The 17,029-nt window shown below is 39.2% G+C and overlaps 1 protein-coding gene across 6 annotated transcripts in view; it reads right to left on the bottom strand.

Annotated features, from left to right (window-relative positions):
* The window catches only part of FERMT2 (FERM domain containing kindlin 2), a 92,781-nt gene that overhangs the window by 20,141 nt on the left and 55,611 nt on the right, over nt 1-17,029 (bottom strand). For 3 of the 6 annotated variants that reach the window (XM_066273747.1, XM_066273748.1, XM_066273750.1), the window contains exons 4-7: nt 11,342-11,476; nt 1,684-1,716; nt 1,135-1,360; nt 925-1,027 (exon numbers count right to left, since the gene is read on the bottom strand). In XM_066273747.1, coding sequence (XP_066129844.1) covers nt 925-1,027; nt 1,135-1,360; nt 1,684-1,716; nt 11,342-11,476 — 497 coding nt within the window. The remainder of the gene's footprint in view (nt 1-924; nt 1,028-1,134; nt 1,361-1,683; nt 1,717-11,341; nt 11,477-17,029) is intronic. The other 3 variants (XM_066273749.1, XM_066273751.1, XM_066273752.1) reach the window with 1 other exon arrangement.

Here is a 17,029-nt window from a genome sequence, read left to right as displayed (position 1 = left end):
CAAAGATCCAAATCTCTGAATCTCTGTGTCATGTCTTTTCTGAGGTAAAATATTCCATGTATTTTTATAGTAAATGTAAATCTTATCAGGAAAACAAAGTTGTTCAGTAACAATCATTTGACAGTAAAAACATATTACAATGTTTAGCTATAAGATAGGAAGACATGTACTTTAAAAAAAAAATTTAAGCAACACTGTCTGACCAGGTGATGGCACAGTGGATAGAGCATCGACCTGGAATGCTGAGGACCCAGGTTTGAGACCCTGAGGTGGCTGGCTTGAGTGTGGGCCCATCCAGCTTGAATGCGGGATCACTGACATGACCCATGGTTGCTGGCTTAAAGCCCAAGGTCACTGGCTTGACGGGAGCCCCCCCCCATCAAGGCACATATGAGAAACAATCAATGAACAACTAAAAGTGCCACAACTATGAGTTGATGCATCTCATCTCTTTTCCTTCTTGTCTTTTTATCTCTCTCTCTCCCTCACACACAAAGAAAAGCAAAATAAATTTAAAAGTTTAAGCAACATATTTGGTATATAATTATAAATCAAAGTAAATGAAAGGTTATCTTTCAGAAACTTTTCATTTACCGAAAGTCTAGTTGAAGAGAGGGATGAGAAAAACCCCAAAACTAACTTTACCAATTCTGTGTCTTTCATGAAATTAGTACCTTTAAGATACAAATCAACCAAAAATTCAATGATCTTAAAAAAAAAGTTTTATTTATGCTTTCAACCTACCAAAACAACAAACCTATTTAAAATACAAATGCTTTGTGTCTAATGCATTAGGTTTTTAGTATTCAAGACTTGCTATTTACAAACAATTCGTTGCCCCACCAACTTCCAAAAACCAAACATCCAAATGAACAAAACAAAAAGAAAAAAAAAAAAAAAGATATTCCTCTAAACCCTCGGTACCTTTGGATTCAAATCAAAAAAGCTGTAGTACTTGAATCGGAGCAGCAAGGCTTCGTTTTCCTTCACATCCTGTTCCATGAGAGATCTGGAGGAATCGAGCCACCTGGACAAGTTAACAAGAGCAGTAGAAAAAAGCAAAACAGGTTTAGTCAACTATTTCTACCTCTAATTAAAGACATTCTTCAATTATATCTACATTTTAAAACTTACCCTTGGTTGATTTTTGCTTTATCAAGAAGAGCTTGAGGCTTGAACATTTTTGCCAAGATTTCGGGTGATGTGATTGGCTGACTGACAGCAAGTATACCAGGGTTCCCTTCTGACAAAGCACTGTCACCAAACCAAGCAGAAGTCGGTGACAAGGGGCTTCCATCATGAGCATCATAAGTGGGAGTCATTGTTTTACTATAAAGTCCTGGGCTGGAATATATACTTCCTAATAAATAACATGAAAACAAGGAGTCACGGTGAAGTCCAGAATCTTAGTTTTCAATAACACGCTATAATGATATAAAAACACATTGTGAAACTCAAGCTTCATTCTGGAGAAAGCTGAGTACATTACTTTACCTGTCTTGAAAACATGAAAATTAACTTGAACACTCTTACTTGTATAACATTACATCATAACAAGGCCAAATGAATATAATTAAGTTGGTGGAAATCTGGACAAAAGTCAGTTCAAGAGAATTGGAAGATAAGTTAGGATGTAACTAAAGCTGAGCAACATGTTTTGTTTTTAATTGTGGCAAGGCTCACCTTTCAGAGGGCCAATGTAAAGAACATCAGTGCCTATAGGAGAGGAGAGAAAGGAATTCAGAAGGTAAAGGAAAGGCAACAATAGATGACAGAAACAAAAGAATGAAAATGAAAAGGAAATTGGAAAAAGAAAAAACAGATTTTTTCTAATTGTGAATCAAAATGAAGTACAGGCCCTGGCCGGTTGGCTCAGTGGTGGAGTGTTGGCCTGGCGTGCGGAAGTCCCAGGTTCAATTCCCGGCCGGGGCACACAGGGGAGGCGCCCATCTGCTTCTCCACCCCTCCCCCTCTCCTTCCTCTCTGTCTCTCTCTTCCCCTCCCGCAACCGAAGCTCCATTGGAGCAGGGATGGCCCGGGCGCTGGGGATGGCTCCTTGGCCTCTGCCCCAGGCACTAGAGTGCCTCTGGTCACAACAGAGCGATGCCCCAGATGAGCAGAGCATCGCCCCCTGATGGGCATGCCGGGTGGGTGCCGGGTGGATCCCGGTCGGGCGCATGTGGGAGTCTGTCTGACTGCCTCCGTTTCCAGCTTCAGAAAAATACAAAAAAAAACAAAAAAAAAAAATACAAAAAAAAAAAAAAAAAAAGTACAGTACATATTTTAAGTGGATTTAAGAGAAAAGAACCTTAGAAGTTATAACCTAAGTAAATTTCTTGTCCAATTCAAAAGATGAAGTTGTGCTTTAGTCAAGTGTCTAGTAACTTATCACACTGTGAAATCCATACTGTTTTAAGACAGCTCAATGTAAGTGAATTCACATAAATTAGAGAAAATATTTTTTATGTTAATGTTTTCTTAGTGCAGGGGTTGGGAACCTATGCCTTGCGAGCCAGATGTGGCTCTTCTGATGGCTGCATCTGGCTCGCAGACAAATCTTTAATAAAAAAAATAGTAACAGCCTGACCAGGTGGTGGCACAGTGGATAGAGCGTCGGACTGGGATGTGGAAGGACCCAGGTTCGAAACCCCGAGGTTGCCAGCTTGAGTGCGGCTCATCTGGCTTGAGCAAAAAGCTTACCAGCTTGGACCCAAGGTCGCTGGCTCCAGCAAGGGGTTACTCGGTCTGCTGAAGGCCCACGGTCAAGGCACATATGAGAAAGCAATCAATGAACAACTAAGAAGTCACAATGTGCAACGAAAAACTAATGATTGATGCTTCTCATCTCTCTCTCCGTTCCTGTCTGTCTGTCCCTGTCTATCTCTGCCTATGTGGAAAAAAAAATAAAAAAAAAATAAAAAAAATAATAACATTAAAAATATAAAACATTCTCATATATTACAATCCATTCATTTCCTATAGCTCATATTCATGGTGGCGGGTGGCTGGAGCCAATCACAGCTGTCCTCCGGGACAACGCCAAATTTTTATTGGATAATGCGTAAGGTACACAGGTCATTGTATATTGTATGGCTCTCATGGAATTACATTTTAAAATATGTGGCGTTCATGGCTCTCTCAGCCAAAAAGGTTCCCGATCCCTGTCTTAGTGAATAGCTAAGCTAGTTCCAAAAGATTTACAAATAAAACATTAAAAGTAAAGGGGCAGGTAAAATTTTGCCCTGGAAAGAGGCTAACTAATAAAGGTATAACTTTACAATGAAATCCTGTAGGATTTTTATCTTCTGATTACTTGGTATTAAAGAGCTGGGCATACAATAGATACTATATAACTACAAATTTGTTGACTTAGTAAACTGTCATTTAAACTGCAAAAATGAAAGAGATTAGATTAAGACTTTTTTTAAAAGTTCAGAAGGACAGTAAGTAAAAGTACCTCTTCTCTGAAGTCCCAACTCTATAATATTTTGATTTTGGTTATAATTTTTAAAAAGAAAATGTGTAAATGGCTATCACATTGTTAATGGATGATGAAAAAAGAATGGCAGGTGATTCCCTCACCTGTCTTAGAAGTATGCTTAGGAATCTCTCCCCCTTCCTCTCTAACTCCTGCCCCACGCAATGACAGAAACAATTACCTATGAAAAAGCAGTGGTTTGTAGTTGTCATGACCTACTCTTGGAGAACACAATAAAAGAAAAAAAAAAATCCCCTTGCTAGCTACAGGGTATCTGATATGAGTTCTTCCAATGTTAGGACTAAAGCAATCTGTATAATCTGAACATTGTTAAATAAGCAACAAAGTAAGCTGTGAACTCTTTTTAGAGGAACAACCTGAGGCACAAAGATGTTAAACAGTTTGTTCAGGTCAAGAACTATTAAGTTGCAGAGCCAAGCTATTAATCAGCCAGTCTAACTGCAGCTATCCACACTGTGCACTGTAACTTAATTTAAGTCATTCCCAATGGGGTGCATCCGTTTGTTTAGTGTTTTGTTACTGATGTCACCACTGTTGTTGCAAAATAAGGTTTCTAATAAACATTTTGTGCTTATTTCCCAATTCTAGCAGCACTGCTAGGTCAAAGGGTATATGCATTTTGAACTCCTTTTAAGTCTCAGTTCAGTGGCAATCCCGACTAGTTTGTATTCCAGATTGCCCAATTTAAAACATATTAGAAGCAGAAATCTAATACAAGGTTAGATGAAGAAATATACTTAGCAACAAAGTATGAATTTGCTGAACTGCATAATGATAAAACTATGATGAGAAAAAAAGATTTCAATAAGCACTACATTCTCAGGCCACCTGCTATAGGTATTTAAAAACCCCACAGAATCTATCTGGTCCTGAGAATGTTGCTATATGTTAATATAGGATCTTCTGCCTCATAGCTTGTTATTATATATTATACTCTTATGTATTTTTTAAAGAAAGTATAAAAGTATTTTAATACATTTTAGAAAATTTTGCATCAAAATATCCTATACAAAACTACAGGTAAATTAAAAAAATATAAATGTTGACATTACAAATATATGATCAATATGAAATTATGGAAGTATTAAAAATATAGAATTTTTATATTTATAAAGATCATAGTGAAAATCCAGAATTATTAAGTAAATAACAGATGACTACATAAAAATGTACAACTTTAGTGTAGTAAAAGGCCACAAACAAAATTAAAAACAAAATAGTATAGAGAAAAATATCTTAACATATCAAATGATTAATACTACTGAAAAACAAAAATATAAATGAAAAAATGAAAAAAAAGTCCATGCTTTGAAAACTGATAGAACAGAAATGGCTAATAAATACTATATGTGACACATGTTTATAAAGGAAATAAAAGAAAGTAACTCTGAAATACTGCTTATTGTCACATCAACAAAAATTTGTAAAGATTTACAACATTTCATACTGGCAGAATGTAGGAAGGCTCATTGTAATATACTCTTGATGGGAGTGTGAAAGCATCACTTTTACACAATTTTGGAGCACACTTGAACTTTTGGGAAACTTTTTGGAATATATCAGATAGAAAAATTAGATGCCACCTACGCAGAGAAATAGTTGAACAGTTTTTCTATGTGGAAAGCTCTGAAGCCAGTTGGAATAAAAACTAGGGAGACCTCTGTTCATAGACAGAACACTAACATTCTCAGTGAAAAATCTCTAATTGCAGAATACACACTGTATCAGGCTTTCACTTGTATTGTAAAAAACAAACCTAGACATGCAAGTATATCTAAAAACAGAAAAGGTACTGAGAAGTCCGTACTTCACCTGTTCGTAACATAGTTTATACACAGCAATCAAGAAATGGCTCCCTCTTGAGAGGGAGTAAGTAGCAAGGGAATAAACTGAAGTGGAATTTTCACCTTCAGTTTAGTAAATTTTCTGTACTATTTGAATTTTTTATAATGAGGCTAAAGTATGACTTAAAATTTAAAAGATATGAGGTCCATTAGTATGTATGACTGAGTGAAAAAAATGCAAATTTCAAATGTGTTTAACAGTCTTATTTTCATTAAGAACAGAAATACATAATGCTATAATATTTGAATTTTACTATTGCATGCATTACTTTTATAATTAAAGAACAGTTCTAAAGAAATGTTTAGTTGCTTAAAATGGCAAGTTCCAGTTAAAAGATGGCATCCTGCATAAGTGATTTTCTTGACCCTGCCAAGTGAGTATAGATTACTTCCTGTATGTATTAATTTAGGGCCCACAGTTTTCCTGGCTTTAAGATATTTCATAAAAGTTTCTGATAAGATAATTTTGTATTTCTATTTACATAATAAATCCTGAAATTAGCAATATGTACATCAGTACTATACTGTACAATTAATTTATTTTTAGAAAAACTATTTTACCCACATCTGGGATCAGGCTAGTTCAATGGGTTCACTCTAATTAAGTACTTAGAAATTAGGTATTTACCTAGTTACAGCTAGGAAGTGGCAAAATTTCAAGAATGTGCCATCTGACCACAGCCATATAAGGAAGGTATTTAAGAACTCACAGAATTTATCATAATTCTATGTATATGACTAAAGTCTGACAATCATTAATTCACAATCATGATCTTTTACCTCTTAAAATATTACTTTTTAAAAATTAGCTGTTCAGTTATAATTTACACAATATTTTATCAAATGTTCCTATTAGAATTCACAAAATATTTAATTGAAGTATAACTGAATAGATTAACTGGAGCCAGACAGATATGGATTTGAATTCTAACTCTGTCCTTTAATAGCTCTGTGACACTGGGCCAATTACTTGACCCTATTAGAATATTCTTTCCTTGTAAGTGTAATATACAAGTACAATACAAGTATATACAGGTATTATACAAGTATATACAGGTATAATACAAGTATATACAGATATAATACAAGCATATTCAGATATTATACAAGCATATACAGGTATTATACAAGTATATACAGGTATTATATAAGTATATACAGGTAAAATACTAAGAAAACAGCAGAAGTGCTGTGAGGCTCAAGTAAAAATAATGTATGTATTAGATAATAGTTATAGTTTATCGAATACATATCTTTGTTGACCATGTGCACAGAGATGTTCACAATTCACGAAGCATGTGGGAACTAAGAAAAACTATTCTCCTCAGTAAAATGAAGACTATATAAAACCCTCACCACATTTATAGCACAGGAACAGCTAGCTGTGAAGCACAGAGTATTGTGTCTGATGTCCTGAAATGTCACATATCGTGATACACATATTGTGATACTATTTACACAACATATAACTGATCATATTTTTCAGTATTTGGTAATTGATTAAAGTCCCAATAAGTCACAAAATCAGACAAAGTGAATAGTTAATATTATTTTTAAAAATTGCACACTAGCCTGACTAAGCAGTGGCACACTGGATAGAGTGTCAGACTGGGACGCGGAGGACCCAGGTTTGAAACCTGAGGTCCCCGCTTGAACGTGGGATCATAGACATGATCCCATGGTTGCTGGCTTGAGACCAAGGTCACTGGATTGAGCAAGGGGTCACTCGCTCTGCTGTAGCCCCCCAGTCAAAGCATATGAGAAAGCAATCAGTGAACAACTAAGGTGTTGCAACCATGAGTTGATGCTTCTCATCTCTCTCCCTTCCTGTCTGTCCCTATCTGTCTCTCTCTCTGTCAAAAAAATAATAATAAAAAATAAAAAATTGCACACTACTTTTTTACATGTGTATGACACTCAGTGGACTTCTCTCTACAGATCACCAGTCCTCTTCATAGTACTATATATTTTGTGTACTTTTTTAATGTTAAATATCAACTTATTGAAACTACTCAAATGTTTTTAATTAAACTGCTTGGGTATAGACAACTACAACTTGCTTTTTTTAATTGCTTCGCTCAAAACACAGCTGCTTCACAAATACAAGATAAGCACATAGTCTATGATTTATTCATGATATTCAACAGAAAACGCTAACCTGTAGTCACAGAGACAAAAAGTGGTTATTTTATGAGATAATGACTGGGAAAAGGCATGTGGGAAGCCTGGGTTTCTAGTATCATGTTATACTCTATATCAGGGGTCCCCAAACTTTTTACACAGGGGGCCAGTTCACTGTCCCTCAGACCGCTGGAGGGCCGGACTATAAAAAAAAACTATGAACAAATCCCCATGCACACTGCACATATCTTATTTTAAAGTAAAAAAACAAAACGGGAACAAATACAATATTTAAAATAAAGAACAAGTAAATTTAAATCAACAAACTGACCAGTATTTCAATGGGAACTATGCTCCTCTCACTGACCACCAATGAAAGAGGTGCCCCTTCAGGAAGTGCTGCGAGGGCTGGATAAATGGCCTCAGGGGGCCGCATGTGGCCCGCAGGCCATAGTTTGGGGACCCCTGCGCTATATATCATGTCCCAGGTGATTACAAAGCGTATACATCTGTAAATAATCCTCTGTAATTTAAAACTTTTTCATTTTACTATATATAACACCTGAATTTACAAAATAACAAAACCAAAAAAATCCCCCAAACAAAAAACCTAGTTAGTCAAAAATATATAGCTGTCCCTCATCTAAATTCACCATCCTGCCTGACCAGGAGGTGGCGCAGTGGATAGAGCGTCGGACTGAGATGCGGAAGGACCCAGGTTCGAGACCCCCAGGTCGCCAGCTTGAGCATGGGGCTCATCTGGTATGAGCAAAGCTCACCAGCTTGGACCCAATGTCGCTGGCTTAAGCAAGGGGTTACTCGGTCTGCTGAAGGCCCACAGTCAAGGCACATATGAGAAAGCAATCAATGAACAACTAAGGTGTCGCAACAAAAAACTAATGATTAATGCTTCTCATCTCTCTCCGTTCCTGTCTGTCTGTCCCTATCTATCCCTCTCTCTGACCCTGTCTCTGTAAAAAAAAAAAAAAAAAAAAAAAAAAAAAAAAAAAAAAGGATTATATATAAATAAATTCACCATCCTTTGTTTTCAAATTGTTTCTTCTTAAGCACTGTACAAAATCTTTTGTTTGTTATTCTAAGACCAATACTGCCTAGTTTCAACCACCACAAAATCACCCCATAAATAGAGGGTGAGCAAAAGTAGGTTTACAGCCTGAGCCGGATAGCTCTGTTGGCTAAAACATCATCTCAAAGTGCAGAAGTTGCCAGTTGGATCCCTGGTCAGGGCACATACAGGAACAGATGTTCCTGTCTCTCTCTCCCCCCTTTCCTTCAGTAAATAAATATTTTTTTAGTGTGACCAGGTGGTGGTGCAGTGGATAGTGTGCCAGCCTGGGAGGCTGAGGACCCAGAATCAAAACCCCAAGGTCACTGGCTCAGCTGTAGCTGTGCCCCCCCAACCCCCCTGGTCAAGGCACATATGAGAAAGCAATGAATGAACAACTAAGGTGCCATAACAAAGAAATGATGCTTCTCACCTCTCTCCCTTCCTGTCTGTCTGTCCCTATCTGTCGCTCTCTCTGTTCCTTTCGCTTAAAAAAATTTTTTTTTTCATTTTTCTGAAGCTGGAAACAGGGAGAGACAGACAGACTCCCGCATGCGCCCGACCGGGATCCACCCGGCACGCCCACCAGGGGGCGATGCTCTGCCCATCCTGGGTGTTGCTATGTTGCGACCAGAGCCACTCTAGCGCCTGGGGCAGAGGCCAAGGAGCCATCCCCAGCGCCCGGGCCATCTTTGCTCCAATGGAGCCTTGGCTGCGGGAGGGGAAGAGAGAGACAGAGAGGAAGGTGCGGCGGAGGGGTGGAGAAGCAAATGGACGCTTCTCCTGTGTGCCCTGGCCGGGAATCGAACCTGGGTCCTCCGCACGCTAGGCCGACGCTCTACCGCTGAGCCGACCGGCCAGGGCAAAAAAAAATTTTTTTTAAGTAGGTTTATAGTGGTGAGCACACAAAACACAGTGTTTATTCTTTTATTTTTTTATTCCTTTTTAGAGAGGGGACAGAGACAGAGAGGGGAGGGGGGAGCAGGAAGCATCAACTCCCATATGTGCCTTGCCTAGGCAAGGCCAGGGTTTTGAACTGGCGACCTCAGCGTTCCATCCAGGTTGACACTTGATCCACTGCGCCACAGGCCAGGCAGTTCTTATGTTATTTATTATTGTATTATTTTCCATATGAACTGTAAATGTACTTTTGCCCACCCCATATACTTTTCTATATGGTTGTATGTTGTAAGAATTAAATGAGTTTCCATTTAAACTATAAAATAACTGAAAGCTGGGATTCTATCCTGTCAGGCATCCTGTCAGATGCCTTTATCAATATAAACCATGTCTAAATCAAAATTTTAAATGTACTTTATTCTAATGATGAACATACTCTTTTATATTCTTTTATCTCCTCAATTTGTAGGCTTTTACCACTTCCTGAAACTCTTTCCCCTCATTCCCTCGAATGTATTTACTGACTAAAAGTAAATCTGGTATACTTCCTAAACTAATGATTTGTTCAGTTTTTTTCTTTTTAAAAAATTAATTTATTGATTTTTAGAGAGAGTGAGGGAAAGAGAGAGGCAGAAACATCCATTTGTTTCTGTATGTGACCTGACTAGGGATGGAACCTGCAACTTTTGTACATCGGGACACACTGCTCCAATCAACTGAGCCTTCTGGCCAGGGCATAATTTGTTCATTTTGTAACATACTCAGTAACCAGTGACTCTACAATGCACTCCTCTGAATTCCGCAGCAGCCTAACATTAATTACCTGCCAGTGTGATCCTGAAGTTCCACAGAGGGTTCTCCTCCATGAACTAGCTCAACTGGTTTGTCGGTGTTTTGCACTTTCCTTCGGCCAGCATGTTCTTTGTCATTATCATTCTTTCTGCTTGGATGGCCTATTCTTCCCATCAAAATCCTAGCCACTGGAACTTAAAATATTCAGTTCCCAAACTTCCCTCCCCAACTGAACATACCCGTTTGGAACTGTTTTGTCTTCTGAATCCCTATACCTCCTTAAACACAGTAACTATGTTTTTCAACTAGCCTATAAACTATGTACTTAAGAGTAAGGATTATCATATTGTAATCTCCAAAACGCAATCAGTATGCAAGGAGTAACATAAAAGTAACATAAAAGTAAAAATGTATATGGCCTTAGATATTCTTAACCTTAATATGCCATAATTTCTTCATCCTTTAACTGTTAACAACACAATCCCCCTCAAACAACTACAGAGAGAATGAAATGAGTGTCCACAGGTAAAGCGTGTGAAATAGTTCTGGGCATAGTAGGCACAATATAAAGTGTTTGCTTTCATTCTCATGACCATCATCATCATCACCATCATCCCCAAATTTAAAAAGTTCTGGAGGTAATGAAAAGAAATTTGAAAAGGCTTCTTACAGGAGCAAATCATTAAAGGAAAAGGACATGGAGGTTAAGCGACTAGCATATGCAAAGCACACAAAAGGTTTTAAATTAACCTGACAAAAGTAAAAAATCTGAACAAAATAGTGGTGATTTTCACAGAACACAGAAAAAAGAGACTAAATACTGAAATACTATCCAATATCTGAAAAGCAAGGAACTGCGCCCAGTTAAGATACTGCCCCCTTGATGATTCTTCCTGAGCAGAGAACTGGCCTTTATCTTTACTGACTGATGCAACTGTTAGCACCTGACATGACAATGTGCACAGGACACACTCTGGTGGTGAGGGAAAAGATGCTGAAGGTGAGTTTTTTAAGTAGACCCCTCTCCTGATGTACGTAATCCATGTACTCCCTATTAAAAAGACACAGGCCTCCAGCCCAGGGTTCTCACTGAACCCTTGCTCAGTCAGAGAGGCTCACCTGATCCAGGAGTAATGAGAGGCCCCTCTAATTCTAGAGCCTCGTCTTCAGACTGGTCATCTAGCTTTTTCTTTTTTTTCTTTGTTGGATCTCTGGGCTTTTTCAAAAGAGAAAGTTCTTCAGGGTGTCTGATATCTGTTGAGATAAGAAAACATTATTTTACTAGAATAACAGAAAATTTAAACACTTTACATTTGGTAAATCCATCTATTAATCCATTTCAAAATAAGAATTTGTAATTTCCTTCTGAGTACATGTGTTTGTTTTGCCACTTATCAATGCCATGCAAAAGGAAATATAACATTTTGGGTTTTTTTTTTAATTTTTCTAGATTTTAGAAAGAGGAAAGGGAGGAAAAGAAACATCAATTTGTTTTTCTTCCCTTCCATTGCACTCAACTGGTTGATTCCCGCATGTACCCCAACTAGGGATCGAACCCGCAACCCTGGCTAATCAGGATGATACTCCAACCAATCAAGCCACATGGCCAGGGCTGAAATAGGACATTAAAAAAAATAATCTACTAAAGCACTCTTAATTCATACCTATCTTACAAATGCGGTGACCTCAAAGTGGAAAGATAATGATCTATAGTACAAAATAAAAGAATTCTTACTTATTTTTACATAGAACCATGCGAATTTTTTTTTGTATTACATGGCAGCCCTCATTCATGTTGCATATACAATAAATGTAATGAAAATATCATTACTAAATCTCAAAATTTTAATTGAGTCAAACTTTTCTGCCTTGTTTCAAATGGCTACAAGTTTCTATGTTTATTCTATTCATTTTCATGTGAGCCATCTGATTCTGATTTCATGTGAGCAAATAGTTAAATGAAAGTAACAAAAAGAATTAAAGACAATTCAAATAGGTATATATTACATTAATATTATATATTACCATGTCCCTGAATTGCAAGAATTGTTAAGAAGTCAATTCTCCCCAAAGTGAGCTAAAGATTCAATGGAATCCAATTCAAAATTCCAACTTGCTTTTTTGTACAAGTTCACAAATTGGTTGTAAAATTTATATGAAAATGAGAACAATTTTAGAATAGTCAAAGCAATTATTAAAAATAAAGTTGGGTTGGCCCTGGCTGGTTGGCTCAGCGATAGGCGTGCGGGAGACCTGGGTTCAATTCCTGGCCAGGTCACATAGGAGAAGCGCCCATTTGCTTCTCCACCCCTCCCCTTCCTCTCTGTCTCTCTCTTTCCCTCCCGCAGCCAAGGCTCCATTGGAGCAAAGATGGCCCGAGCGCTGGGGATAGCTCCTTGGCCCAGCGCTAGAGTGGCTCTGGTCACGGCAGAGCGACGCCCCGGAGGGGCAGAGCATCGCCCCCTGGTGGGCAGAGCGTCGCCCCTGGTGTGCGTGCTGGGTGGATCCCGGACAGGCGCATGCGGGAGTCTGACTGTCTCTCCCCGTTTCCAGCTTCAAAAAAATACAAATAAATAAATAAATAAATAAAGTTGGAGGACTTGTACCTGATTTCAATATATCATAGAGCTACAGTAATCAAGACAGTGCAGTTATTGGCTAAATGATAAGACACAGACAAACAGAACAGAAGACAGGGCCCAGAGCAGACTCATATATAGGTAGGTGTCAATTACCTTGAACAAGGGTGCCATGGCAATTCAAAAGGAAAATCTTTTCAAGAGTGCTGAACAAGAATCATGTCTTTTTTTTAAGAACATTAGTCCTTACCTGATACAATATGCAAAAATTAATTCTAAGTGGATCACAGAGCTAAAAGAAAATATAAGTAGACAAAGCTAGATAAAACACACACATGCACACACACCACCGAAAAATATCTCCCGCCAACACAAAGAAAAACAAAGCCAAAAACAAAGCCCTGTTCTTTAAAAAATATTGTTGAGCCTGACCAGGCACTGGTGCAGTGGATACAGCATCAACCTGGGCACTGAGGACCCAGGTTCGAAATCCCGAGGTCGCCAGCTTGAGCGCAGGATCATAGGCATGATCCCAAGGTCACTGGCTCAGCTGGAGCCCCCGGTCAAGGCATATATGAGAAGCAATCAATGAACAACTAAAGTGCTGCAACTACAAGCTGATGTTTCTCATCTCTCTCACTTCCTGTCTGTCCTTCCTCCTCTCTCTCTCTCTCTCTCAAAAAAAGAAAATATTGTTGAGATAACAAAAAGGCAAGCTGTATACACAAAACATTCACATAACATATACATATACTTGACAAAGGACTTATATCCAAAAATAGTAAGAACCCTTATAACTGAGACATGAAGTACTTCACCCGAGTACAAAAGAATGGCTAAGCAAGACATGCGCAACATTATTAGTCAGGAAAATACAACTTAAAACCATGAGATAGCATTATACACACATCAGAGTAGCCATCATTATTATTGATAATACCCTGTGTTGGTAAGGATGTGGAGGAAACTAACATTCAGACTCAGCTGGTGGGAATGTGAAATGAGATAGTTTTTAAAAAAGTTTTCTTATGAACACACACAACTTAAACATTCTCTCTCAGTTCTTTACTCAAGAAAATGAGCACATCTGTAATAACTTTATTCATAAAAGCCCAAACCAGAATAACCCAAATGGATGAACAAAATGTTTTCTTTTCATGTCAGTGGAACACACAATGGAATATACAATGGAACACAACTCATCAGTAACAGGAAACAAACTACTGATACACGCAATAACCTGAATGTATCTCTGAACTATTACACTAAGTTCAAGAAGCCAATTAGGCCCTGGCCCGTTGGCTCAGGGGTAGAGCGTTGGCACGGCACAACCCGAGGATGTCCTGGGTTCAATTCCCAGCCAGGGCACTCCGGTGGGGAGACCATCTGCTTCTCCACCCCTCCCCCTCTCCTTTCTTTTTTTTTTTAATTATTTTTTATTTTTATTTTTTTCCTCTCCTTTCTTTCTGTCTCTCTTCTATGGCAACCATGGCTCAGTTAGAGCAAGTTAGCCCCAGGCGCTTAGGGCGGCTCCATAGCCTCATCCCCTAGGAGGCCTGCCAGGTGGATCCTGGTTGGGACACATGCAGAGGACTTTGTGTCTCAGCCTCCCAGCTTCTCACTTAAGAAAAAAGGAAAGCCAGTTAGAAAAGGACATATCCTATAGGATTCAATTCATAAAATTTTAAAAATTAACAAATATGTAGTGACAGGGCAGATCAGTGAGTATCTGGCTACAGTTTGAGTGAGGGCTGATAAAAATGTTCTGTATCTTGATTATGGTAGTTTCACAGATATAAACGTGTTAAAACTCATCAAACTGTACACTTCAAATAGGTTCAATTTATTTTATATCAATTATACCAAAATAGTTATAAAATAAAGAACATAAAGATCATGAAAGCCAAGGGAAAAAAAGCAGAAGGGAGAAGCACTGGGTCTCTATATCATGTTTGACAGCACTACATTATGTCAAGGTCTGAATGAACCAAATACAACTCACTCTATAACTTGTAATGCTCTTGGATTGCTAGGTTGCTAGATCAAAGTTTTATAGTAGAGTTTGTACCTTCTGGAGCTCACAATATCCACCAGATTCAACCCAGTATTATAAATTTAAAAAGCTCTTTGGTTGTAAGGGAACCTGAAAGCAGGACGGGCCACACTGCTACAGGACTGATGAAGCACAATTTGAGGTGGAAGTACACAGCCAAACTATCGATTCACACCTCAGCTTTACTAGTTATTGCTGTGTGACTTTGGGCAAGCTACTCAGCCTGTCAATGTCTGAGTTTTCTTGTCTGTAAAATAAGAATAACAACACGCCTCAGGAGACTGTTGTGAAAACTAAATGATTCATACAGGTAAAGTTCCTTGAACAGGGCAGGCACATAACAACTGTTCTGTAAGTATTAGGTGTTTATGCTTTTCTCTAACTTTAAAAATTATACAATCATTTGGAAGTTACAAACAGTATAATCAAGTCCTTCAAAACCTGTTCTTGAGCCTGACCAGGTGGTGGTGCAGCGGATTGAGTGTCGGACTGGGATGCGGAAGGACCCAGGTTCGAAAGCCCAAGGTCACCGGCTTGAGCACAAGTTCACAAGCTTGAGTGTAGGGTCTCTGGCTTGAGGTGGGATCACAGACATGACCCGTGGTTGCTGGCTTGAGCCCAAAGGTCACTGGCTTAAAGTCCAAGGTCGCTGGCTTGAGCAAAGGGTCACTCGCTCCCCCATCCCCCCTATCAAGGCACATATGAGAAAGTAATCAATGAACAACAAAGGAGCCGCAACAGAGAACTGATGCTTCTCATCTCTCTCCCTTCCTGTCTGTCTGTCCCTCTCTGTCTCTGTCTCTGTCTCTGTCTCTCTCTCTCTCTCTCTCACACACACACACACACACACACACACACGCGCACAAATAACCTGTTCTTGAAAAATGAAATGACTGGCTAAATGGGATCATTTTAATAGATGTATAAAATTCTGTGTAAATTATATAATTTAACCATTCGTCTAATACTGAGTCCTTTATAAATAATATAGTTTATACAAACATCTATCTATGTATATTTTTTCTCCATATTTTATTTCATTAGGAATTCACTGAAGTAGAATTATTGGATCAAATGTTTTAATAAATTTAAGGCAAAAGTGAGCAATATGGGCAAATGTCATGTTTTAAAGCTTACTTATTTGGAAAACAGTATGTTTACCTCCGTTGTTTATATTTCCAAATATAATGTACAATATTTCCTCAAGTATTTTTGGCCATTTATATACATTTCCTTCCTTTGCTCATTTTTCTATTAGATTTCTTCTAATCAAAAGTTAATCTGGCCCTGGCCGGTTGGCTCAGTGGTAGAGCATCGGCCTAGCGTGCGGAGGACCTGGGTTCGATTCCCGGCCAGGGCACACAGGAGAAGCGCCCATTTGCTTCTCCACCCCTCCCCTTCCTCTCTGTCTCTCTCTTCCCCTCCCGCAGCCAGGGCTCCATTGGAGCAGGGATGGCCCGGGCGCTGGGGATGGCTCTGTGGTCTCTGCCTCAGGCGCCAGAGTGGCTCTGGTCGCAACATGGCGACACCCAGGATGGGCAGAGCATCGCCCCTGGTGGGCAGAGCGTCGCCCCTGGTGGGCGTGCCGGGTGGATCCCGGTCGGGCGCATGCGGGAGTCTGTCTGACTGTCTCTCCCTGTTTCCAGCTTCAGAAAAATGAAAAAAAAAAAAAAAAAAAGTTAATCTGCATGTAAAGATTAACAGTGGCAATCACTGCAAACAAGTTTGGACTTTTATTTTTTAATTTTATATATACTTTATCCCATGTATAAAAAAAAAATCCAAATAAATCTTTTTTTTTTTTTTGTATTTTTCTGAAGTTGGAAACGGGGAGGAAGTCAGACTCCCGCATGTGCTCAACAGGGATCCACCCGGCATGCCCACCAGGGGGCGATGCTCTGCCCATCTGGGGTGTTGCTCTGTTGCAACCAGAGCCATTCTAGCGCCTGAGGCAGAGGCCACAGAACCATCCTCAGCGCCCGGGGCCAACTTTGCTCCAATGGAGCCTTGGCTGCAGGAGGGGAAGAGAGAGAGAGGAAGGAGAGGGGGAGGGGTGGAGAAGCAGATGGGCGCTTTTCCTGTGTGCCCTGGCTGGGAATTGAACCCGGGACTCCTACATGCCAGGCCAATGCTCCACCACTGAGCCAACCGACCAGGGCCTCAAATAAACCTTTT

This window comes from Saccopteryx bilineata, chromosome 4, assembly GCF_036850765.1.
Source record: "Saccopteryx bilineata isolate mSacBil1 chromosome 4, mSacBil1_pri_phased_curated, whole genome shotgun sequence".
Lineage (NCBI taxonomy): Eukaryota > Metazoa > Chordata > Mammalia > Chiroptera > Emballonuridae > Saccopteryx > Saccopteryx bilineata.
Note: the sequence above shows the minus strand (reverse complement) of the source record. Positions and strands in the feature narration are given on the sequence as shown.